This window comes from Eubalaena glacialis, chromosome 19, assembly GCF_028564815.1.
Source record: "Eubalaena glacialis isolate mEubGla1 chromosome 19, mEubGla1.1.hap2.+ XY, whole genome shotgun sequence".
In the NCBI taxonomy this organism is placed as follows: Eukaryota; Metazoa; Chordata; class Mammalia; order Artiodactyla; family Balaenidae; genus Eubalaena; species Eubalaena glacialis.
The window spans coordinates 62,462,289-62,488,354 of NC_083734.1; the positions used below are offsets into that span (position 1 = coordinate 62,462,289).

The 26,066-nt window shown below is 58.0% G+C and overlaps 1 protein-coding gene across 8 annotated transcripts in view; it reads right to left on the minus strand.

The window, feature by feature from the left end:
* Nucleotides 1–301: 301 nt before the first annotated feature.
* The window catches only part of AXIN2 (axin 2), a 29,854-nt gene continuing 4,089 nt past the window's right edge, over nt 302–26,066 (minus strand). For all 8 annotated transcript variants that reach the window (XM_061175311.1, XM_061175315.1, XM_061175314.1 and 5 more), the window contains 9 exons: nt 18,003–18,134; nt 10,364–10,466; nt 8,044–8,184; nt 7,426–7,955; nt 7,045–7,242; nt 6,541–6,765; nt 6,022–6,117; nt 4,650–4,817; nt 302–1,348 (listed from right to left, as the gene is read on the minus strand). In XM_061175311.1, coding sequence (XP_061031294.1) covers nt 1,222–1,348; nt 4,650–4,817; nt 6,022–6,117; nt 6,541–6,765; nt 7,045–7,242; nt 7,426–7,955; nt 8,044–8,184; nt 10,364–10,466; nt 18,003–18,134 — 1,720 coding nt within the window. In that variant the 3' untranslated portion in view covers nt 302–1,221. The remainder of the gene's footprint in view (nt 1,349–4,649; nt 4,818–6,021; nt 6,118–6,540; nt 6,766–7,044; nt 7,243–7,425; nt 7,956–8,043; nt 8,185–10,363; nt 10,467–18,002; nt 18,135–26,066) is intronic.

A 26,066-nucleotide genomic window follows, 5' to 3' on the forward strand; every position in this document is an offset into this window, starting at 1 on the left:
CTCGAGCAAAGTGGGAAAAATCAAGCGAAGAATGTTCACATACAAAAGGGTGCCTCTAACCCACTTCCACCCCAGGGGGTTCAAAGACGAGGCCGATATTTTGAAAAATATAAAATTTTAATAAAGGCTACATCTCTTAATTACAATAATTATTGTACCAAGTAATTTTCCTTAAATGAACTCTTTATAATGCATAATTTACAGTATAAGTAGAACAAAATGCCATGGCAAAAGTCATTGAGTACAAGACTTGTAATAAAAAGGCATAAAATATATTTATACATAAACCCCTTTCAAAAAACAAGGGAAAGCTGGAGCCCTCAATATAGGGCGACACACGGCGTGGACACCGTGCAGGTACAGGTACTGTACTGATTCAAGGTCAAGCACTAGAGATAGTGGATTAATACTCTTTTCCGTACAATATATACAGACATATGGTACAAGGAACGATGGCAAACAGAATGCACAGATTAAGTTAATGTAAAAACCCGAACGTCACGATGAAGGTGTCTGGAGGAAAGGTGCTGTTAGGTCTTCCTACAACTGTTTGCTTCTTTGCCGGGCGGGGCGCAAGGGGAGGGGGTAGTTTCCAGAATGGCTGGGGTCCAAAGACTAATTTTAGAAGACTCCCAAGGAGGTGTCATCTCAAGAAAAGCACAATTTGAACCACATGGTTCCAGAAGGCCTCAGCCGTCGGGTGCTGGGCCCTGGTGGGGAGCTCCAGGAAGTCACGGGGTGAACCTGGGGCCCCGGGGAGGCTCCCCCGCCTCCACAGCGAATCATCCTGTCCGACAGGAGGGCCCCCAAATCAAACCTCAAGACCTTTATGACAACATAGAGCAGCGCTGGGGGAAAAGACGCACCAATTTCTGTGCGTGTCAATGGCAGGACACCATTTTTTTAAAAGTCCATGTTCACTTGGAGAAACGCACGGCACAGCTTAAATCCTCTTTCAGTGAAATAGAACCACGAAAACTTCCTCTCTCCCCCTTCCGTGTTTAAAGCAGCATATCCACCAACTGGGGGCAGGGGAGTCGACTGTCCAATAAATAGCAGGAAGGATTCCTGTCCAGGTGAGCTACAGCTTCTCCCAGCTGATGGACTTAGAGCCCTAGGAAGTCATAGGTTATGCACGGCAGTCTCTCCAACACCGTCAGCATCTACAAGAGCCAAGAGCCGTCCTGTCTGAGGCCGGTGGCCCGAGCCAGACGCCGAGGCTCAGTCGATCCTCTCCACCTTCCCCAGGATCCGGCCCTCGTACGTGGGCAGCACCACCTCGTCGTCCCAGACCTCCTCAAACACGGCTCCACACGCGAACTCGTTGCTCGCTTTTTTGAAGTAATACCTTAAAAGGAAAACCCAACACGCGGCTTGGTAAAGCTGCATTTTCTACTCGGTTTGAGAGGCCAGTCTGTCAGCGCTGGGGGTGAAGGGGTCTGAGAATGCCGCTACCGCGGGCAGGGGACTCTCTGCCCGGGTCTGCTTCATGCGGCTGGTCGGAGGGCAAAGCCAGGCAGGCACCCCCAGCTGCCAACAATGCTGAGGCCCAGCACTGTTACCCGACACACACGGTGAGAGGTACCCTTTGCAGAGGACGGCTGCTTCTTTCTCCCCACTTTATTTTTTTTGGGGGAGGGGCAGGGGAGCGCAAAGCATGCCTGGAGGGGGGGGTCCCTCAAAGAGACCCCCGACTCAGCCCCCCGACCCGGTAGGAGTCTGCGGAAGGCTGGCACCTCTCATGCTCCCTGCCCTCCAGCCCCCAAGGGCCAGCCCTCCCGGCTGGTGTGGGGCACAGCTTGGGCTGGGGGGGCCAGGACAGGCTGCTTCCCCTGTGGTCACCACAGGAGGCGGGCAGCCCACTGCTTCCCGGGGTTGCAGCCACTGAGACACCCGCTACTCTCCCCTCTGCCCCCGCCCCTTCCCTCCCCTCCTCCAGGGCAAACGCTAAAGGCCCCTATTCTGCCCGCTGATTAAAAAAGCTCCTTCGATCCCACCCCGGCTTCTTGCTTGAAGCCTGTTGAACTGCAAGGACGCAAACCACCAGCCTGTCCCAGGAGAGTCACGTCTGAAAACTGCTGTCCCGCTCGGCCAGGCCCACCCGAGCCCCTTCCCAGGACATGAAGCCAAGGCCTATCCCTCCCCGTCCCAGGCCAGGGAGACCCCTCAGACACTCTAAACTCGCCCCTGCAAGCTGTCATCTTCAGCCAATAAAGGCCACTCGTGGAGGGAGGGTCACGGTCCCCTGGGGGGAGGGTAATAGCGTCTCAAAAAAAAAAAAAAAAGTAATTGCGTCTCAGGGTTACAGTGGTTTTCTGTTTTTGTCTTTTCTCCTTAAAGTTTTTTTTAAATTCCCCTTGGTTAGAGCTAAATTTCTTTCCTCTTTAATGAAGGCCAGCCAAGTACTTTCATAGGAGATAAGGCTAAACCCAGTGAAACAGCTGCATTTAGTCAACGGTCTGGGTTTCTGGCGTTCCCGGCTGGGCTAAGGCATCGGGGTGACCGCCCAGCTCGAGGGGGTCAGCGGCGAAGACGCTCTGGCGTGAGGCGGGGCAGAGTCCCGGGGGGCCCGATGAGAGCTGGGAGAGGGGCGCTGTGCACAGGAGACCCTGGGCAGCGGGGGGAGTTCTTTCCAAATGAGAGGCTCCAATGCCTACACCACCCCAGGCAGGCCTCGGGCCCAGCACGGGGGCTCTCCCGGCCCCTCTGAGCAGGGACACGCAGCGAGTGACCCTGTCCCTGACTCCTCCCCGGCCCTCCCCCGCCCCCCCGGACTTCAAAGTCACTGTGCTGCCCTCAGCTTCTCTTCCACTGCGACCTGCTTTGTGTGGCAAACTCTGCTTCCTTCTGCCATCTGGCACGTCTGCAGGGGCTGCTCTGAAGCTCTGCCACGTTGAGATTGCTCAGCGCAGCCCAGGCCCCCGCTCCCCGCCCCGTCCTCGCTGGGCTGCGGATGGCGGGCGGCGGTGAGGGGTGCGAGTGCTGCAGTGCCCCCCGACCCAGCGGGCACAGGGTCCAGCTCCGGCCCGGGGAGCGGGTCGAGCCGCGTAAGGCGGCTGGGAAGGGCCGCAGCCTGATCCAATCGGCAAAGAATCCGCGACTCGCCCGTTTGTGCGCATCTGTGCGCATGAGAGGGGAGGCCGGGGCTTCGAAGCCAGGTTTGCTGAGTGTGCCTTAGAAAAAACTCAGAGCCAGATGGGGCTGGAGCCGTCCCTGCAGCCTCTGCTCTGCGCCCCTCGGCCCTGCTCCCCTGAAGGTCACCTGCGGTTCCACTCAAAGTCCAGCCGAGCCAAAGCTGAGATCAAAATGAATCCCTGGAGGGGCACACTTGTGTAATTAGTTTCACCTTGTGTCTGTTCAAGATAAAAAAAGAAGAAGAAGAAGGAGGAGGAGGCGCCAGGCCCCTTCCCCAGTCCCCTGGTTCATTTCCAGAACGGTCTCTGCCCGGGTGTAAAAGGGAAAGATCTCAGCCCAGCTCCAGGCCCCGCTGTCGGTCACCTGCAGGGTCCCGGCCCTGAGCCCCGTCCCTTCCCTGCAAACAGAGTCACTCTGGGCCGCTGCCCAAATCAGCCCCTCCCCGCCCACCGGCCCCGGTGGAAGTGGCTGCTCTGGAAGGGCTGGGGTCACGGGCCCCGGGGGTGGGCTTGCCGGGGGTCCAGAGCCGGCTTGCGCCCAGCAGGTGGTGAAGTGTGTTAGAGCTCTCCGCGCCATCCCTGCTTGGGGCAGCAGCAGGGGGGCACCTTCTGGGTCCCGGCTGTCTCCTCTCTAACCTCCCGCCTCTCCTGTCCCAGCCCTGCACACGGTACCCGGGACACAGCGGGATGGAACCCACAGGTTCCCTTGGGACGGAGGCCGCCGAGAAGGGGCAGGTGGGACTCTGGCCATCACCTGCCCCACGTTGAGGGGAAAGTGACCGAGAGACGCCCAGGGCCAGCCCCCGGCTCCTGAATCCCCTCCAGGGTCCGGCAGGCCAGGGTGGGCATCTGGACCGTGTAGAGGGGAGAGGAAGCCCGGAGGGAGGGCGGGTTCCCCTCCCGAGGCCCCAGCAGGAGGAGCGGCCAGCCCTGACCCCGCCCCTCCCCGGTGCCCACCCACAGGTCCTGCCCTTCCTCTGTTACAGGCAACCCTGCCCCACATGACTTGGGACATGGAGGCTGAGGGAAGAGGGCGCTGCCACAGTGCAGGCAGTGGTCTCTGCCTGTCCCTGAGCCTTCGGTGAGGACGGCCTCTTCCAGACGTGCCAGGAGGGCAGCCCTTCAGCCTCCTCATCAGGCAGTCTCTCCGTCTGTCTGTTCTCTCCCTAGCTTTCCCCTACACCCCTCGCCCCTTTCAGGCAGAGCCTCCACGAGACAGCCCCAGCCCAGCTCTCCTTCTGGCAAAGCCAGCCGACCCCTTGCTCCTAACCCTAACCCTCAGTCTCGTCCACCTGGTAAAAAAAAACCCACCCAGGTGCCCACAGAGCCCTCCCTGCCGCCGCTGCTGCCGTGTCATCTCGGGGAGGGGTGAGGGGACAGCGTCAGTGAGACAGAGCGAAGCATCGCGCAGCCCCTCCAGTGGCCCCTCCAGGTCTGGCCCGGTCAAGAAGCGACCCTGGCTCTTGCTTCTGAGCAAACCAAGTCCGGAGCAGAAAGAAGCCATGGGACGCTTACCTATAATTTCCCTTTTTGCTGAGCTGCTCTTTGAAGTGGCCCAGGGTCAGGCTCTGAGCCTTCAGCATCCTCCGGTACGGGATTTCCTCCCCGCAGAAAAAGTAGGTGACGACCAGCTCGCTGGCCTGGAGAGCGTGCACCCCTGCCAGCTTCTTTGGCTCTTTGTGACTGAAAATAAGATGGAAAAGCAACAAGTCCCGCATTTGAAGGCAGCAAGCACGTGTGCACATACGTGCACATACACACCCAGGGGCGCGGCAAACACTGTCTCCAGAGATAAAGTCGGGCCGGAGCTGTACACCACGAGGGTGCGGGTCCCGTATCACAGAGGCAGCCATCGCCGGTGGACACACGGTCCTCCCTCAGGTCATCTGTGTGGGGCACACAGGAAGGGACCATCTCCTTCCATCCAATGGGAGGACAGAGTAATGTCCATCAGGGGGGCACCAATGGGGTGCTTGCCAAGGAAGATGAGAAAGAAGAAACCCACCCAGAGCCACAGGGACACTCGCTCCGACCAGCGTCTGCTGTAGGGACAAACCCAGGAGTGGCATGAGCCTGGAAAGCCAGAGCCTACTGGCGGGGGGTGGGGTCAGCCCTCAGTCATCTCAACTTCTGAGTTTTTGTGGAGTGGCTTAAAAAAAAAAAAAAAAAAAAAGATGCAGGCCCGGATAGCTGGTCAACTTAAGGTCCACCAATTGTTAACAGGGTGGAGGTCTTCTCACTTCAAACACTGTTCATTGCTCACAATGAAGACGCTAACAAAAAAAACTTTAATGATTTAGGCCCCTTTAGATCTCTGCAACCTAACACTTTTTCAACGCACCACCCTGGAGTGAAACGAAGCCTGGCTTCCCTGCCGAGTTTACAAGAGTGTAGGTTTAGGACAGGAATCGTGGGACCAGTGGGGAAGATGTGCTGCTCCCCCAGCAAAACAGCAAAGATGGTCCCCTCTCTGTCTCTGCAACGGTGGAGAAGCATCCTCCGGCTCAGTGTGACACAAAGATGGTTTTCCAACTCGCTAACTTTCTGGGCTAGTGGGGACAACTTTTCCCTCTGGGTTTGGGGTCCCTCTACCCATCAGCTAAAGGCTTCCCGTCTGAGCTTGAGTCCAGGAACCCTGAGCCATCCACCACTTCAGGAAGGAACACTTGTGTACAAGTCACGATGCGTTTCTCGGTACAGGTGGGGTTTTCCGAGATCCTAATTTACGGCAACATCTGAGTTTACTGTTCCTTGTCGCTAATATAAAAACGAAGGTGATTTTATAGACTAAAAAAAGGTTTTCAAAATCCACAGCCCCCGATAGAGAATACCCTGAAAGCGTAAAGCCTCCAGGCGGATCTCCGCAACACCAGGTAAAGACACTCACTCTTCCGAAGCCAGGCTTGGGCTGGAGAAGGGCGTGGCTCCTGGCGGACCGGCGGCCGAGTGGTGCCTGTCCCTCTGCTGACTGGCCGCGCAGCACCTGAGGACACCAAGGACTCAGACGGAAGCCTGCCGTCCCCGCGGCCAATGGGAAGCGGACAGAGAGCCGCGCTCCCCGGCCTCCGACTTCCATCCCCGCCGAGACCCAACCAAGGCCTTGTGTTGGCAGCAGCCCCTGGAGACCTGGCAGAGCTGTGCTAAGCCGCCCAGGAGCCCAGCACTGGACACTGCAGCCCAGGCAGAGGGCTGAAGGCTCTAGAAGCCCCATGGGTCACGGCTCCTCGTAAGCTCACCTCCCCAGCCTTAACCCGTCGGGACCTTCCTAAGGGAACGGGCGCTGTGAGGGATTCCTCCTCCTATGACTCGCCAGGTCCCGGTTAGCCCTTCGGAACGACTGGAGCTCAGGGGGGGCGTTCCTAGAGGCCGGCAAGGGGACCCGCCACAGGCCGCCCCGTCCACTCACCGCTGCTTCGGGGGCTTGGACACCTCCGCCAGCCGGCGGCAGGCCTCCTCCAGCTGTGCCAGGGTGTTGGGTGGGGTCAGGGGAGGCACCGCAGGGTCCTGGGTGAACGGGTGGGCGCGGGGGGCGGCGCGGGGGTGCCCGTTGCCGCCCGCCCACAGGTGGTGACGGCCGGCTGGGGACGCTCGGGCGCACTCCAAGGGGTAGGCCCGCTTGGTGCTTTGGGCACTGAAGGGGCAAGGGCGAGAGAGAGCCGGGGGGGAGAAACGGAATTAGGGGGCCGGAAAGCGCGACTTCAGGAGAAATCAGAGAGACAAGGGGGGAAAAAAAACGCGACGGTAACACGGCTGGGCACGTGGCCCCAGCGCGGCACTCCTGCGGGCCGCCCAGTCGGACGCTTAGAGTAGCAGGGCAGGAGCCGCCGGCCGGCCGTGGTCACGCTCGCCGCGGCGCAGAGGGCCACCCCCCTACACCCCCCGCCCCGGGCGGCGAGCCGGCCGTGTTCACCTGTGCGGCTTGGGCTTGCCCGGCCGCTCGCTCTCCAGCACCCACTGCCATACGTCCTGCGCCCGGTCTCCCTCCTCCCCGGGTGGCTGCAGCGGCCCCGCTCCGCCGGGGGCCCCTCCTTCCCGGGCTGGCCCGGCCGGGCCCGGCTCCGAGCCTCTCCCGCTCCGTCGGGGTGGGACGGCGCCTCGGCCGCGGCCGCTGCGGGGAACGAGGAGCGCATCCATCCCGGGGACCCCGGCCGCCTCCGCCTCCCACCCCGGGGCCCCTCCAGGCGGGCGGGCAAGGGGCACCTGCTACCCAGTCCCATGCCCCGCCCGCCCCGCCGCCCTCCCTGCAGCCCAGCGCCCGCGACCCCCGACCCTCCAACCACGGGACACCTACCCAGCCTGCGCGGCCGCTGCGGGGTCCGGCGCCCCGGGGTGGCTCTTGCACTTGGCGCAGCAGGGGTAGTCGGCGCCCCCGGGGATGGGGACGGGGCAGGGGCAGCGCGCGCGCTGGGCGGCCTCGGCCTCCACCTCCTCCCGGGTCCGGGGGCCGGCGTGGTGGTGGATGTAGTGGTGGTGGACGTGCTTCGTCGTCTGCCTGCTCACGAAGCCCCGGGCCCCGAGGAGGGGGCAGCCGGCCGGGGCGGGGGCGGCGGCGGGGAGCAGCGGGCCCCCGGGGGGCGGGGGCGGGCGGTGCTGCAGGAGATGGTGGCGGCGGTGCGGGTCCGGGGAGCGCGCGCGGGGGCTGTAGCGGCCCACGCCCGGGGACTGGCCGCCGGGGGTCTTGAGGACCCTGGAGAGGTGGTCGTCCAGGATGCTCTGCGGGTCCTCCTCGTAGCTGCCCGACGGCAGGAGGGAGAGCGGGTGCTGGGCGGGCCCCGCCTCCCGGGCGCTCAGCGCCAGCTCGGAGCCCTCCTTCTCCTCGTCCTGGAAGGCAAGGCAGCCGTCGGGGGGCGCCGGGGTCAGCAGGAAGGCCCCCCACCCCACCCCGGGCAGGGGGCGGGGCGGCGCCCACCTCTCGGATCTGCTGCAGGCGCTCCTCCAGGCTGTGCCGCGTCTCCAGCTCCAGCTTCAGCTTCTCCAGCCGGGAGATGAGCTCGGCCGCGAAGGCGGCGGGCTCCACGGGGGTCATCTCCTTGGGCAGGCGGTGGGTTCTCTGCGGGGCGCGGGGAGGACACGGGGCGGACGCAGTCAGGGGACTGCCCGGGCCTGGGGACGGGCACCGCGGCGCGTCCACGGCCGCGCGGAGAGCGGGCGGCGCGGGGCCCGGGCTGCTCGGGCGCTTTATGCACGGGGGCCGCGGCCTCACGGAGAGCCATGGTCCCGGCAGCGCGCGCCGCGGGCAGGAGCAGTTGGTCGCACCGCGAGGGGCCCCGCTTGCTCTCCCTCTGGAGTACAACCAGCCCATCAGCCGCTACTCTGAACTAGAAAATCTTCAAAGACTGTTGTCAAACATCAAAAAAAAAAAAAAAAAAAAAAAAAAGGCAGCTCTCTGCGATGGGGAGGGGAGAGAGCCCACCTCAAGGAATAAAAAGTAGAGCCTAAACAGAAAGGGAGCTGGAAATGTAAAAAATAAGATTGGAAGGGAGGTGGGCGGAGGGAGGAAAAAGGCAAAACAGGGGGAGGGGGGGAAAAAAAGAGGAGTCACAGGGCCCAGATCAGACGCAGCGGTAATGTCTCTCCTGGCCGCACACTGCGCACCTTTGAGGCGGCGTTGTCTACCGCTGCCCCGGACCCCCCCACCCCCGTGTTCCCCGCCCCTCCTCCTGTCTCTTTGTACAGAAAACGAAGCAAGCTGCTGCCGGCTAATAGCAGAACTGCTGCGCTCAGCTGCCTGAAGCGGATCTACCGAGGGAAAAGGGCACATCTCCAAACCGGGTATGGAATATAAACAGGCACGAGCCCGCCGGCCAACGCAGCCAACCGAGAGGACCCCCGCGGCCGGCTTTCTGTCCCCCTCCCGTCGTCTGGTTCCCCCAGCCCCTCATGGTTCTGCCTCCTACCCCTCGTTTGCCTCCTGCTTTGGCCCTTTTCTTTGGGAGGGGGCGGGATGGGGGCAGCAGAGAGCCAACCTGCAGAGGCCAGCATCTCCCCACCCGAGCCGCAGATGAGAAAACGATCGCACACCCCAGGACAGAATCACGTAATTCACAATCCTGGGGGGCCGTACAGCTTTCCTTAAACACACATACCTCCCCCCAGCGCCCCAACCAAGTCAAAAAAAAAAAAAAATATATATATACACACACACATATATATGTATACATCATCAATACTACTGTATGGGTGGGGGGGATGTTATTGAGGAGGGGATGCTGGAGGTCCCCAGAAAAGCAAACTTAGTAGGCTAATTTTACAAATTTAAGTCTGCCCTGGACTGCCCGAGGGGCTTCAGAGAGAAGTCGCCAACAGTCCGCACACTAACGCAACGTGGGATTAGCAATTCGATGTGTCCACTTCCGACATGTGACATCACCGACGGACAAATCGCATTCTCTGAAGCTGGCAGGAAGGACTCTAAGCAGAGGTGCTGCTCTAAGCTGGGTACTCTCTTCCCCTCCCTAAGGAGCAGCTAGACCTCGGGGCATCGCAAGAAGCACAGCTCCTGAAACGTAGACGGGGCGGCTCTCTATGTGCGGGGGCCATGGGCTGCCTGCCCCCTGGGACTTGGAAATCGTAGGGGAGGACCCGGAAAAGCCCTCCACGCCACGCTGGCCTCTCATCTCAATCGCAGGAAGGAGCTGCTCATGGGATGCTCAGACATTTATTGGGGGCAGATTCAACAAGCAGGCACTAAGCCACATTCTGGGGTTGGAAACAGACAAGAAGAGGGACAGCCGACCTCTAGGGCTTCGGAGGAGAAATGGCCGAGCACAGAGATGAACGGTGACTGAAACGACAGAGCCACGCGGGCAACACAAGGAGAACGTCCCAGGACGTAACCCTCAGGAGGCAGATCCCTCCAGCCTCCTCATTCTCTCTCTCTTTCCTTCATTCAATTGACCAGCAAGTGTTCAGGGAGCACCCACGACGTGCCAGGCACTGTTCTCGCCTCTGTGGTGGGATGGACTTAACGGGATAGCCCAACGCAAAGCGCCGGTTCCCTCCCACCCTTCGCTGCTTCGTTTCTTTCTCATGGAGTTTTCTTTTTTGAATCGAGGAAACGGAAAAGGCCGACTAGGGCGTCGTGGGCGCCCCTGCTCTGGGTTACACCCCGGTGAACCGCAGATCGCCCCTTGCGTGGCCCTCCCCTGCCCTCCCTTCCCCCAGGTCCCAGGCGCCGGCCCCCAGCCCCCCACTCTTCCTCCCAGAAAAGAGCTGCCGACCATACTCACCGGGAAATGAGGTAGGCACACCTGGCCGTTGGCCTTCACGCTGCGATGCATTTCTCTCTGCAGCTGTTTCTTACTCCCCCCGAGGTAAGGAGGGATTCCATCTCTAAGGGAAAGGAAAGGGCAGAACCCACCGGCTCACGAGAAGGCCTTAGCGCACGGGCCGACTCACGCGCGCCCTCCTGAGACCCCGCCAACAGACGGGGCCGCGCACCTAGTGGGGCCGGGAGTGCCCCCACTCCCCGGCGCTGTGGCCGTCCTTGCAGGGAAAGTCAACCCAAGGCCCAACCGCCACATGTCCTGCCCCTCAAGCCTCTCTGGAAACGGCTCCCGCTCGGATGCAGGAGGATCAACCTGGGAAGAGCTCGTGTCTCAGCTCTTGTCTTAGAACTGGGCCCACCGCAAAGGTCCCCCTATTTTGCAGGTGCCCCAAGCAGGAGACTAAGACCCCTTTGGTCCCTCCGACGGTCTGTTACCACGGCAATCAGGGACCAGACCCACAGAAGACTAAGCCAGGCACTGGAGGAGGTGTGCGTTATCCTCCAACAGTCAACCTCCCAGTCGTTCCCAAATGTCTCCTTTTTATCAGTCCCCGGCAGGCATCTTTGGGCTCCTTCCTTCCCTCAGCTCCAAACCCTACTACCCCCAACCAATGGATTCTCAGATCCGTGACCAATGTGGGCATAAAGAGAAAGCCCCTACTCCGTGGTATTCTGTGCAATTCATCCAAATATTTGAGTACCTACTATGTGCCAGACCTTGTTCTAGGCTCCGGGCAAGAGAGCAGCGAAGGAAGGGGATAAAAATGCAGATGACTGCCCTGAGGAAGCTTGTGCTCTAACGGAGCGGAACAGGTAATAAGCAAAAATTAAAAAGCAAGATCTGGGGCTTCCCTGGTGGCGCAGTGGTTGAGAATCTGCCTGCCAATGCAGGGGACACGGGTTCGAGCCCTGGTCTGGGAAGATCCCACATGCCGCGGAGCAACTGGGCCCGTGAGCCACAACTACTGAGCCTGCGCATCTGGAGCCTGTGCTCCACAACGAGAGGCCGCGACAGTGAGAGGCCCGCGCACCGCGATGAAGAGTGGCCCCCGCTTGCCACAACTAGAGAAAGCCCTCGCACAGAAACGAAGACCCAACACAGCCATAAATAAATAAATAAATAAATAAAATTAAAAAAAAAAAAAAGCAAGATCTATGGTAAGTTAGGTGGTAAGCACTATGATGAAACACACTGCAGGAAATGGGGAGTGAGGACAGCGGGGGCGTGGAGCTGCATTTTAAAAGGGAGGCGGTGGTCACTGAAATCCTCTCCATGAAGGTGATTTCTGAGCAAAGACCAGAGGGCAGAAGGGGCCCTTATGTTCTTCTTCATCACTATATTTTTAAAAAGCAAACAACTCTACCACCACCACCTCCACTCCAGCTAGTCTGCACTAAAAACAGGACCTGGAGTTGCTATGATTTTTTTTTTAAACTTTTGTTCTTGAAAGCAGTCGGACGGTCAAGGTGTGATTATTTTCCCATTGCTGTTCCTTCCAGAAGCCACTTATTTACAAAAGCCTCAGGGTTCAAACATTTCCATACTGAATCATCCTTCGAGGCTATAAATGTTGAAATTAGCTGTTTGGCTATTTCCCTTTCCCTGGTGTTTTGTTCAGCAACGGGTGGCTGGCTCATCAGCAGTGGGTGACAATCAGCTGTGCCTAAAAATGCCAGGAGCAGCCTGGGCCAACTGGTCGACCTCCAGCTCCTCTGTATGGCCGCGGATTCCGGAAGGCTGCTGACCTGGGCAGGAGAAAAGGGCTGCCGCCTCAGGGATGCAATACAGATACAGATGAACTGACCTGTGAGCCAAACTTTGGAAGAGAAGCACATAAAGTCCGATCGTACTGAGGGTACAGGTGGAGAAGACAGATCAACATAAAGCAAGGACTTGCTCACGCGTGTGAGTCCTGTCCCAGGGAAAGGCTGAGGGGGGTCAGACAGCAAGCACTGTGGAAATGGTCAGCCCGTTGACCAGCGAGGTCAAGTCTCCTAGGCAGCCTCCTACTCACTAAGGCCTGGGACGGGACTGGGCCCATGAAGGCCAAGTAGGAGAAAAGGTTCTAAGTCCAGAAACTTCCTGAACCACCTGGAGCTTCGTTACCAAAAAACTTTTCACCCCAGGATCATTCACAAGATGTGGGCCTGTCGCAAGCAGGCCTGGCTTGACCAGCAACTAAGGGCCATGCCCGCCGACTCCAACCCAAGGCTGCCGGCCCCCCATGGACTGAGTGATGTATAATCCAACTGCACCCTCACAAAACCCCTAAATCACCACATTTTATGGATGACCAGAGATGCTCCAAAGCTCTCCTGGAATCAGTCAGTAGGTCAGATCCAGGCTTCTAATCCAAGCCACTGGTGGACTCCGGAATAGGCATCCTTAACTCAAACACATACAGTCCAGGCCCAGCTGGAGGAGCCAAGCTTCCCAATGGTCTGAATGCAGGGGGCACCATTTCCTAAGCCCCACGGGGTCACCTGACATTCTGAAGGGGTGAATGGGGGGTTTGGGGAACATCCTGGAAAGTCCTCCTGACCACTTAGGGCTCGCTGGCTATGGGGCATGCCGGCCCCCCCATCTCCCACCTTAAGTCCCTTGTGGGGTGCGGGTAACGGCGGGGAACCGACAGACTGGGTCTCACGATGGTCTGCGTAACAACTTCTGCTGCCCCAGGGCTGCAAGACAAGGTCCACGTCCCAACCAGCAACTCTTCCGGGGCCGTAATGAGAGGATGGCTCTGCTCCAGGCCTCTCCCAGGCAATCCTGGGGGTGGGAGTCAAGCACCCCATGGATCCCACCGTGACACACACGGGGCTGCACGAGTCCCAGGAGGCCCCCGCCCGTCCCCTCCAAGACTCTGACCTTGAGTGTCCCCCAGAAGCCTTTGCTCCTCCCCCTTGCCTCCCAAGATGAAAAGAGCGGTAAGGCTTTCACACCTCGCTCTCTTTCTCCGTATAAAGCAGGAGAAAGAAAAGTTAACTGGGGGAGGCAGAGGGAGCAGGTCCCTGGCCACTTGAAGGCAAGAGGAACAAATGCGTTTTTAAACCACTCCTCCAACCAAGAACATGCCCGCCACAGTCAGGGCAGGTGAAGGGTCCAGCTGTAGGCAAGGAAACGCGAGACCAGCACAGAACAGGGAGACTGACTCGCAAAGGCTCAGAGGCTCAACAGGCACCTTCGAGGAAATGTGCCTTTAATCCCACCCCCCGCCCCGACCCTCCAGCCAAGAATCTTCTTCCAAGACAGCCCCTCATTCCAGAAGGGGGCCTCTCTTCTTTTCATCCAGGCTCTGAAAGCCTGTGATCAGTTTCCTGGCTTCTCAGGACCACGAGCTGACCCGTGCCTGCATCTCGGTCCCCGGACGGCCTCCTTTAATTATAAACATTTTAGCTAACGCGCCCGCTGCCAGGCCCAGCTGTTCTGGGGAGCGCTGGTTTTGAAGTGTGGACTCCATTTAGTCGCCATTTAAGCCGAGCCAATTAGTTTAGCCTTTTGACTCGGCCGTGCCCGGCCTAACCTGAATGTCGCTTTCCGGTGGCTTTGAAATAGCGGGCTCACGTACACACGCGTCCACTCGCATTTTCGTTTGGCCACCACTCCGAAGGCGGCCTCTGATCACAGCCAACATCAAAAGGCCGGTTCGTAAGATAAGGCACTATTTGAAGTTCGCTCACATGCTTTCCCCGGGGTCCAAAGTAAACCCATAAATAAGATATAAGGAAATAAAAATAAATATTATAAAATAACCTGGGCCACCCTCTGTGTGAAAGGCGACAAGAAGGTCTCTGGCTGATTTTGTGACACCCTGTGCAGAAGCACTCCTGCACAGAGAGAGATGTCAGGGAGCCGCCTCCATGCTGTCCTCCTAGCTTTCACTTCCCAACAGAGGCCGCACCTGGGCGCCAGGAACCTGCTGCTTCTGATGTTTCTAGCGTGCCCCGCCACTGCAATCCTCCCACAGCCCCCGCAGTCCTTCTGCCCGAGGGCTGGGGTTGAGGACTTGGCTGGGAGTCTAACTCTCCAAAAAAAAAACCAACTAAAAAAGCCATTTCTTCTGAGAATGTAGGTTTCAGAGCAACGGGCTCGTAAGAGAGCCTTCTCAGAGGCCTTGTACGAAGACTCAACTCCCCAGCCATCTTAGACGGGGCTTTCTGTGTAGCGGGGAACCAGAAGTTGGCAGCGGGCCCTGGACTCGCCAAGGACAAGACCCCCCGGCCCAGCTTCTCCCGGGCCTCGTGCAAAGGCCCTGGGCCTTAACTGCTTCCCTGGCAAGTGAGACGACTGCCTGTGTCCGACGAACTCCAACCTTCTGGAGTCTACAGAAGGCGGCCCGTGACCCCCGCGCCTCCCGCCCCCCGCCCAGCAGGGCAGCCAGCCCCGCTGCCCGGCCTCGGTGCCCACGAGAAACGGCCAGGGCTCCTTTCATGCCTTACGGGGCGCTCCTATTCACTAGTGCCAGGAAGTTTCAAAGGGGCCTGCTGCCCTCTCGTCCCGCGAAGCTTCCCCGACGGACAACGGGCCGAAAGCGACTCGGTTCAGCTTCGCGTCCCCCCCGCGCTCCACCGCTCGCTCGGGCTCTGCTCTGCGCCAGGCCCCAAACTGGCCGAGCTGAAGAGGGCTCTAATCCCGGCCCAGGACCCCGGGGGACCTGCCCGACGGGCCAGCCAGCCAGAAAGCACCTCGCCCGGCCCGGGCTTTCAGCGCCTGCCAAGCCTGCGGGCCCGCCTGCGCCCCGTCGGAGTGGCTCTTGTGCCGAGACCCCTTTCCCACGCTGATGGGAAACGCGGGCCCGGCGGCACCAACATGCCCACGTGGGGTCTGGCTGCGCCGGCTGCATCCAATAAGCTGCCCTAGAGGTTGGGAGGAGGACCGGAGGCCCCCCAGCGCTGGCGTCAGAAGACGGGCTCCAGCACACGAGCCCCAGGTCCCCAGGAACCCTCCCCTACCCCTTGGGGTCCTGGTTTACTCATCCCCAGCCCGAGGCAGCTGCGCCGAGGGAAGGGCTGGCCACGCCCTGAGGTTCTGCCACCTGGGACCCAGGGGTACCCAATGTGCCCCGGAGAGAAAGCCGCCGAATGAGGGATTTGCCCTCTGTCTCGATTACCAACACGGACCCTCCCGGCCCACATGCCGACCCTCGCCGCCCAGGACAGCTGACTTCTCTGATCCCAGAACGCAGCTTCCCCGTGCGGTGAGGGCCTTAAGCCCACGAACGCTCTAGCTAAAGGCGGGAAGGGCAGGCGAGGGCTTTCAAGTCATCGCTCGATAGAACTGAGGGCTTTTCTTCCGGGCATAAAAGGGGGTAAAAAAAAGAGGGGTGAAGGCAGAGGGTGCAGGGGGGAAGTCCAAACTTGCTCCTCCCTCCCCCTCCCCGTTAAAAAGGAAAGCTGTGTGGTCACCAATAAATAAAAATAAAAGAGACTCAAGGTAGCTCAAAGGTCTCATTATCAACTACTGGGCCTAACATTCACGCGGGGCCGGTGGGAGCAGGCCAAGGGCAGGGGCCTGTCTGGCCCGGATCTGAGCTCTGTCTCTGACGGGAGTAGTTATGGGAGCGCTGGGCATTCCTCCCTCATCTGTAAAAGTCACAAGCGTTGGCCAACCTTTCTGACTGGGTCCTGTGAGGCTCAACCGGGTATGGGGACTACACCCAAGTTATCTCATCCTGAACCCAGAATCACACGTCCGTGACGGGGAGCAGGATGCCAGCCAAAAATAACCTCGAAGAAAACTAAACAGAAGCCTCCTAGTCTAAAGGAAACTACACTTGGCTAAGGAGAGTCGCTCGATGCCCTCGTTCAAGTCCAACTCACTCTTATTTTACACATAACGCTGACTACCATGTCATCCAAACACTAGTTAAAAGCTAGAGGAATGCTGCTGCTGGAAACAAGTGCACACGAGCAAAAAAACGACAGCAGGCAGAATGACAGAGAGAAGAAAGAAGAACTACCTTAAAAAGGGGGGTGAGGCATCAATATCTCTAGGGGCAGAAAGCCTTATACAATTTTGAATTCTGTGAGATGATATTACAATGCAGAATGAAAACAGACCTTGGGATTAAATTATTTGAATCAAGAAACAAATTATGCCTTGTCTAATACTATTCAATAAAGACAGAGCAAAAACACATTGTTTTAAGAAATACGTCCACCAAAGGATAATATTTTTCAAGTACAGTAACTTAAAGAGTTCAGTCGATATGGAAAACTTACCTCTGTGGAAGCCCTCATTTCTTCACTTTGGATGAAAGATGTGTTCCCTCCCTCCATTTTCACTCATGCCAAATTGCTATTCTTTTATTAAACTGGAACTTTTCACCTTAAACATCTCCCCCCTTTCACTAACAGGGGAATCTGAGGTAACACAATAAAAGCCACCAGGAAAATCAACAGTCGAGTCCCAAACCAACCCGTCAACTTTCCTTTCAACTGGTTCCACACCGCAGGCCAAGCAACAGATCACTGGCCAATGGAAACCAGATCATTTCAAACAAACTGGAAGAAGAGCCGGTCCCGTTTTGGGAAGCAAGCTAGAAGGAACAAACTCGACATAAGCGTGCCAGAACTTACAACGGCTCCACGGGCCTGCCTTGCAAAACGGTTCCCTTAGCAGAAGATCCTCCTCCAAAATGTTTGTAGAAAAGCCTCCAAAGACCACTTTTAGAACGGTGGTTCTCAACTAGGTGCTGGCAGACGTGCCCTTGGGGAGTCTCGCCCAAGCCCAGGCTCCACCTCCTCCGAGCCTCCTGAATCAGAATCTCCAAAGTTGGCAGGAGACGGGGACGCCTGGTCCACCTCCCCGCCCCACTCCCACCCACCTGAGACTCACAGAGGGTCACTGTTCTCCATCCACAGAGGTCACCACTGCATGACCTCAAATGACCTCCAACTCAAAGCATGACCCTGCCCCATGGCCTGCTGACCGCATCAGACCACCCTGATGGCTTGGATTGCATCCAGAAATGCCAGCCGTCCATCTGCAAAAGAGCTGAGGTCAGAAACTGCTTTGGAGAAAACCCCCACTTAGGGGCAGAGCCCCGGCTGCAGAGGGAAGACGCCCGCCGACGCCGGATGAGCTGGGTGACGGCCGCTTGAGCACATCCGTGAGGCAGCCTGGCACGCAGTGTCCTGGAGGGAACCCTGGCTTTCTGATCCCACCATCACTGAGCCCCCAGACACATACCCTTCCCACGCCACCCCACCTCCCCACCTGCTGGCTCTGCAGAGGGACACCTGGATTCAAGACCCTCTCCTGCCCACCGGCAAGGCAGGCGCAATGATAACCGGAAGAGGGGCTTTTAAACTCAGGGAATCTGTGGACATTCACCCTAACCTCCTACCTTAGTTTGGCTTTCTTCTGTGAAGGTACCATTCAACCCCCTTTCAAGGCTCTGAGCATCACTCCACCCAGGCGACCACGGGAGCCTCCTGAGCCAGACCAGGGCCACCCCTGCGGCCTACTCCCCTCCCATCCAACAAACGTCCACACAGACACAGGTGGCATTGGCAAAGCCGGGCGAGGACCCTGCCCCATGGCCTGGCGGGTCACACTGCCAGCCGTGTACGCGGTGGGGAAACCAGAATATACTTACACGCTACTGTCCGTCATGGACATGGAATCGTCGGTCAGCGCATCACTGGATATCTCGCTGTCGTTGGCGCTGGTGGCTGGCGCGAAGACGCAGCCGGAACCCACGTGGTACGGATTCACCGGATCGCTCCTCCTGAAGGACCATAGCACTGCATCACTGACTCTCACCCAAAGCCCAGGGAACCGGGGGATCCCAGGACAACCCCACAACGTGTTCCAGGCCAGCCTGCTGCCCAGGGCTGGGTGCTCCTCTGGGCAGAAAGCAGGGGCCACAAAGGGGCCTGCTGAGCCGCAACTCTGCCAGGGGACAGGGGACCCCAGGGCATCTTACAGAGTTCTCAAGAGTCACCTGGAGGGGGGACCCTGCTCTTGGAGGGGGGGCTAGGGAATGACTGATGGGGTGGAGTGTCCTCCCTCCCCTCGCCACCCCCCCCAGGCCTGTAAGGGGAGAAGACAACGTGCGGGCCCCAGGACATCGAAACTTCCACACTCCCCGCCCGGGCTCCGCTAGCGGAGATCTGAGAGGCAAACAACTAGCGGCTGGGCCTGGCTAGCGGACAGACGGACAGACAGGAGAGCTCAGGACGAGATCTGGGGCTTCCGTCCTGCCCCGAGCTGGGCCTCGGCCCACAGCCAGGCTGCCCCCCAACCCCGAGCCGCCGAGGGCCACCGGAGGGAGAGGAGCAGCACAGCTGTTTCCAAGGAAGGTCCAGGCCCTGCTCCGGGGCCTCCGCCCCCTGTTCTGCCCCCCCGCCCCGACCTCCTCCCAGAAACGCCAGTGTGCCGGCCCAGCCGGGCTGTGTTCCTCCTGTGTCACCTGCTGTGTCACCGCGAGGGCCTCAGTGCGGGAGGGAAGGGAGAGGGAGGACCCGCCGTGGCCGGTGGGCTGCAGGAAGGGCCCTCGTCTGCAAAGACCCAGGCCCACTCTGCCAGGGCCGCCGAGTCCAAGTAAGGGAACTCACTCCATCAGGCCGCAGCCGCCGGTCTGTAAAGATGGCCTTGGGGTTGGCGGATGAAAGGGGCCCCTGAAAGGTGCCGGCACCTCCTGCCCGTGCTCACCGAGCCCCAACCCTTTCGTGAGGTGCCCAGCCCCGGTCTCTGGTCTCCTGGCACCCATGGCCTGGCAGGCGGGTCCCCGTAACGGGGGTTGGGCAGGGGTACCAGGAGGAAGGCAGACGCGGAGCACAGGCCCACGAAGAGGCACCCCTTACACACGTCATCTCATCCAGTCCTCACAGCGCCCTGGGGGAGGAGCGCGTGTGCCCATTTGACAGATGTGCCCCGGTGGCCCCGCAAGCACAGCAGCCCTGGATGTCAGAGCTGGAGGCGGCGGGTGTGGGACGGATTCGTGCGGCTCCCATTCAGCCTCTCTCTCTGCCTCTGTTCAGAGACCAGCCTCGACGTTTCAGAAAGCTCTCGCGTAAGAGGCAGGATGAGTGACCTGGAAGAGGAAGTCCTGGCCCTGCAGTGTCGGAGGGGATGGGCCGGGTGGGAGCAGATGTGAGGACCAGGGATGGGAGAAGCAGTGGACAGTCCTCCCCGGCCTGGGGCAGGAGGGCGTCAAGCTGGCTGAGGTGGGGGGGGCCTGGGGCTTCCCCAGCGGCACAAGGGGTCCGGGGGGGCCACCAGGCTGCACTGAAGTGGCTGTGGGGTAGGCGGGGCTGGAAAAGGTGGGAGAACGGCTCGGGTGGCTGTCCTCAGGGGGCCTGCCCTCTAGCTGCAGTGACAAAACAAACAAGAGTGACACTCAGAGGTGTACGAGTTGAGAGCCGGGAGGAGTGACTTAGGGCTCGCTGTGGGCGGGACCTGGTTTGCTCCCTGCTGCACCTCCCCCGGCCCACGGCAGGGCCTTGAGGACTGTCTGCTGCCTGATCGTCTTCACGACCCCCCAGGGAGGTAACGGGCCCCAAGCGGGGGCCAAAAGCCTCGTCGGAGGTCACCCGCTGGAGGCCCGGCCGCGTGGAACCCACCTCCGGCCACCTGGAGGAGCTGATGGCAGCAGGGACCCTGAGTCTGTTGGTCTGAGCTAGGCTGGAACGTCAAGCCAGATCTCAGGGATGTGGCGTGGTGGAGAAGTGACCAGTAAGTGCAAATGAGGAACATGGCGCTTGAACCCATTGAACATCATGGCCCAGCGACCTTGACCTGTCACCTGGACACTCTGGCCATTGAATACCACGGGCCAGCGACCTTGACCTTGTCACTTGGACACTCTGGCCCCCCCTCCGCCCCCAGGATTTTCTACAATGAGGCAGTGAGGCTGGTGAGATGTTCCATGACATAGAACTGGTCCCCACGTCCTCAGTGTGGGATTTCCAGACACCAGGGCAAGAGAGAGAGAAGGGTGGAGACAACCAAGGAGAAGCAGTTGGTTTTTCTGGAGAAGAGACGAGATGAGGGATGATTTAGTGAAAACAGTCTCCTAGCTGATAAGGAGGAGGGTGGCTCTGGGTGGTATTGCCACTGAAGGTGGAACAAGAGGAAACGGCTTACAAGCCAGAAAGAAGAAATCACTTCTCCATGGCCAGGGCAGACCCAAGGAGCGGGTGAGGGCAGGTCACGGGGTCGCCCACGGCTTTAAAATGGCCCAGAGCCCCCAGCTGCCTAAACAGGCTGCTGCCTCAAAGCAGGATGGCGAAGCTGATGGACTTCAGGAATCAAGTAACACAGAAATCAAGAGGCAAGGGCTGGTGCCGGCTTGGCTCCCGGCCAGCTCGGTGACCCCAGGTGTCACAGCCTCCGTGGACACAGGGCTCCACTAAAACAACGTGCAGTTCAAACACGGCCACCTGCACGGGGTCCGTATGTTCTCCGAAAGGCCCAACGAGGGCACTGTTTACGGGGGTGGCATAGGAACGCTCCAAAAAACCACCCGCCGACAAAAGCAAGACTTCTTGGGTGGCACTGATCATGACAATTACGTATCGTCAGTGCGTTTCCATGGTGAAGGCCTGTCCCGTGTATGAGACGACAAGCTCCACGAGGGCAGGGACAGGTCTGTCTTCCCCATCTGGGTCTCCCCAGCTGCAGGCAGCGTGGGGCTCATGGTAGAAGCTCAAAGCTTTGTCCACTCTCCTTCTTTAAGGACCTAGGACCGAGCGGGTTGCTGAGGGGTGTTTTCGCCTAAGAGGCATAGCATGGAGATCAAAAGAGCCAAAATGGCCTTAAACAGCCTTCACACACTCTTTCCATCCCTTCAGTGTTGCTATCTTCGTGGTATTAACACATTAACAGTGCCCCAAGTGTGAGGGTTGTAACTCAGCCTCTACAGGGAGAAAATGACTCAACAGAAACCCCTCCCTCCCCAGCAGAAAGAGGCACCTTGCTCAGATCCCACGTGTGGACAGAGTTCTGTGCTCCCGGTCAGACACACGGGTCCCAAAATAAACTTGCCTCCCTCCCTTCCAAAATAGAGGGCTACTGTGTGACCAGTAATTAAAAATGGAATATATTGCTCTTAGCTCAGTTGCCTGCAATAAAGTATTGGGATTTTCCTACCATCATAACAAGACAAGGCAGAGGAAGGTGGCAGGCCTGTGGGGAGAGACGGAAACTCAATTTTTTAAGAATTCAGAACTTTGTCAAAATCATCACGTAATTTCAAGAAAATGAATTAGAGCTGCTTTCTTGTGATCGCTTTTAAAAAAAGAAAAAAAAAAAGAAGGGAAGAAACTCAACCACACTACAGTAATTGTACCCAGATGCTTTGAGTATTTCTTCAGGACTGTTGTGCTCCCAGTTGCTGCAAGGGTTTTAAATTCCTCTGGAGAGTAAAGGCCTATGTACAGATTTTGCACTGGGCATCCATCCACAGACCTGGTTTGCAATTTCAATATGCAAAGGGCTTTCAGCTGTCAGGTAGCAGAGGCTCCTGGGACCTTAAGGGAAGGGAAATGTCGGCTCCTCCTCTCCCCCCACCACCATTCTTATCTCTTATCTCAATGAGATGCTGCAGGCCCCCGCCTGCTCCCCAGACACCAGGGCAAAGCCCATACAGAGAGCACAATAGACGTGACCTTTGGGACCCCTTTCTGGGTACCCTCTCAAAACAATGCAACTTAAAAAGTACTGGCTTCTAAGGCTGTGTGCTCTTCTTTTCCAAAGCCCTCTGACACTTTACTCACAAAGTCACTGCCCGGAAGGCGACGCTCGCTCCCTCCCACAAGCGTCTTCTAAGGTGAGGCTGGGGGCCTGGAGCGAGAGAGGCCAGGCACGCAGATGGCATCAGGCAACACCCCTTTGAGAGCAGGCCAACTTCGACAAGCGTGTCCCAGCAAAGCGCCCTCCTCAGGGCCTCCATCCGCTCGCTGCGGCCCGCCGCTTCCAGCACAGCTTTCCTCTCGCGTCATTTTCTTTGATGATGGAGGCCAAGCTCAATGCCAGTGGCTTCACATAAACCGGCCCCATCAGCGAGCGCTCTGTGGGGACGGGAAGCGCGGGGAGCCGGCGGAGGGCCACCTGCTGGGCCCCGGCTTCACATGAGGCCAGAGCAGAGGGTCCAGTGAGAGACAGGGGAGACCGCCCAGGGCAGGACAAGGAGAGCATCCCGACCCCGGCTCCGAACTCCACAGCCTCTCTGCACACGCCTCCGCGCTCCAGGTGCTGTGTGAGTCTGTGTGTAGTCTGTGTATGTGTGTACATGTGGGTGTGTAATCTGTGTGTGTCTGTGTGTAGTCTGTGTGTGTGTGGTCTGTGTCTGTAGTCTCTCTGTGTGTGTAGTTTGTATGTACGTGTGTGTGTAGTCTGTGTGCGTGTCTACGCCTGTGTGTGTGCCTGTGTGTCTTGTGCAGTCTGTGTGTGTGTCTGTGTGTAGTCTGTGTGTGTGTCTTGTGTGGTCTGTGTGTGTGTGTAGTCTGTGTCTGTCTGTGTATAGTCTGTGTGTGTGTCTTGTGTAGTCTGTGTGTGTGTGTGTGTGTGTAGCCTGTGTCTGTGTGTAGTCTGTGTGTATGTGTGTATAGTCTGTCTGTCTGTGTGTAATCTGTGTGTCTGTAGTCTGTGTGTGTAGCCTGTGTCTGTGTAGCCTGTGTATGTGTGTGTGTAGTCTGTGTGTGTGTCTGTGTCTGTAGTCTGTGTGTGTGTGTAGCCTGTGTGTCTGTGTGTAATGTGTCTGTGTAGTCTGTGTGTGTGTCTGTGTGTAGTCTCTGTGTGCGTCTGTGTGTAATCTATGTCTGTGTGTAGTCTGTGTGTGTGTCCGTGTGTAGCCTGTGTGTCTGGGTGTGTGTCTGGGTGTAGTCTATGTCTGTGTGTAGTCTGTGTGTAGTCTCTGTGTGTGTGTCCATGTGTAGCCTGTGTGTGTCTGTGTGTGTGTTGTCTGTGTGTGTCTGTGTGTAGTCTGTGTGTGTGTCCGTCTGTAGCCTGTGTCTGTGTGTGCGTCTGTGTGTAGTCTATGTCTGTGTGTACTCTGTGTATAGTCTGTGTCTGTGTGTAGTCTGTGTATGTGTCTGTGTGTAGCGCGTGTGTTGTCTCTGTGTGTCTGGGTGTAGTCTGTGTGTGTGTTGTCTGTGTGTGTGTCTGAGTGTAGTCTGTGTGTGTAGTCTGTCTGTGTTTGTAGTCCCTGTTTGTGTGTAGCCTGTGTGTGTCTGTGTGTATGTGTCTGGGTGTAGTCTGGGTGTGTAGCCGGTGTGTGTCTGGGTGTGTGTCTGGGTGTACTCTGTGTGTGTAGTCTGTGTGTGTAGTCTGTGTGCCTGTGTCTGTAGTCCCTGTGTGTGTGTAGTCTGTGTGTGTCTGTAGTCTGTGTGTGTGTGTCTGCGTGTAGCCTGTGTGCAGCCTGTGTGCCTCGCCCTGGCTCTGGGTTATTTACAGGGACCATCAGAAGCCCAGGCCTCCTACGGGACCACTGGCCAACCAGAGCCCCTCCCTCTGAGGACCATGCCTGCTCTTAGGCTCCAACTCTTTACGTGAAACCTGACACCACGTCAGTAAGGACACAAACAAGTCATTAAAAACGAGGCTCCTCTAGGCGCTCAAGGAAATCAAAGGGCTTAACGACCAGCCATGCCCTTGGCATCCAGCTGCCAAGACTGCTCCCCAACAGCTGGTGAAAGGGACCGACCCCTCGGCAGGACTCAGGTTTCCTGCTTCATTCACTGGACTGACTTATCAGGCCGTCCACAGGCCGGGCACCTGGCCTGACAAGTGGCGGGGAGGCCGACTTGACTTAGGGACGATCCCACATCCCAGAACCAGCTGCAAACGCAGGCTCAAGTTCAGCAGGCAGAGAAAGTTGAGGCGTGGGGAGGGGACATGCTGCAACTTCACAGTGAACACGTGCTAGAACCCAAGGCTCACTCTCTGAAGGTGGGACCCGAACCTGGTTGGCCCTTCTCACACAGCCGGTGGTGAGCACTGTTAAGTCAAGCCAATGACAATGCTTTACGTCTGTTCAGACATTTCCCTTCACAACGGGCTTTCCTGTTTATTATTTTGGTCCTAATATTATAGCAACCTGTGACATAAACTGAAGGGAGGGTTGTCCACTCACTTTACAGAGGGCACACGGGCTTCAGAAAGACTTCAACCCAGGTGGTAAGAGGCGGTCCGGGCTGCAACTCAGGCCTCTGAATAACTCGGGGCAGCTCCTAATAACACACCTCAGGCACCCTTGAATACCTCGCATGTTAAAAAAAATATCGGGGTGTGTCAATTTCTCTCTGACGATGCCCAGGTAAGACATGTGCAGTCCAGGTAAGATATGTCATCTCATCCCAACAGTGGGACAACACACACACACGAATCTAGTATGGAAACCCCAGAGGCCAACGAAAGGTGTCATTTGAACATGAACACCCACGGTTCCCAACCAAAAGGCGAGCACTGACACACAAAGCACCCCAGGCCCTGCATCCAGGGTCCCCAACACTCCTGAGAGTCATCCCCATAAAGCCGAACCCTAGTAGCATGCCAGCTGGGGGCTGTGGAAGGGGGAGGGGCACGCCAAGGCTGGGTCCTACTGCCCGCCCACGAAGGGGAGGGGTCACAGCAGGGTCCCACCTGGGGAGCCTGTCTCGCTCCAAAACCACACAGGGCGCTGTTTACAAAGGTGGTGCTCTGGGCCCTGACACTGGGGAACACAGAAGCCCCACTGTCTGAAGGCTCCCGGAGAAGCTGCCTGACCACAGGCCTTAAGTAGCCTTGGCGACCGCTGCCAACCTGGAGGGCACGGAGGCCAGCGGGGTTTACCCAAACGTCCACCTAACAGAACAGGGCAAGGGTGGCAGGTGGCCCGTGACTGCCAGCCACAGAAGCCAGAGCCAGTATCTTCCTCCAAAACAGCCTGAAGCCATAAGCTTAAAGATGCTGAAACAACTCCGTTCACGTGATCCTTGGCTCCCTCGCAAAAGCCAATCCGTTCCCACTTAAGGTGTAGACCAGATGTCTGCGCGCAGACGACCGGCTCCCGAGGCTGCAGGAGCGCCCCCTGGTGGACCCAACACAATCCTTCCCTCCCTGCAGGGCCACCCCGAGATCACAGGCTTCCAGGCTCAGACCCCGCTCCTCTGCCCCTCCTCCTGCCTCGGACCCTACAGAGGGAGGGTAACCTCCAGAGAGACAGCCGCCAGATCGCGTCTGCCTTTCCGAACCCACGGAGCAGGTCACAATGGGCAGCGAGATAAGCAGCTCCTGGCCAGCCCCTCCCCTGCATGCTGTCCGCCACAACCTGGGATTGAGAGGTTCATTCTCTTTTTGGATATTTGGAAGGGGAGAGCGAGAAAGAGACAGAAAAACTCATTCTAACAGGAGGTCTGAAGTTGCCTCCAAAGGTCAAGAACCTTGAGACTTGGCCATTCTATAAAGAATTATTTGTCTTTGAAGCCTCGAAAGAGAAGGTACTCTTCTCTTCTCCAGTCCTCTCCGGCCAAGACCTCTTCTCCATCAGCACCAAGCAACGCAATAATCAACCGGGGTCTGATCCTCGGGCCGCAAGCATTGAAAACCCAGAATAATGTATCAGCAGACTCCAAAGCTAAGGGTCCTGCATTCGGGAAAGTCACAGGGCCTCCCCTCCTTAGGAGGGTTTCTTGCAGGGTTAATATCTCATTCCACAAAGAGAACCGCAAGCTCAGCT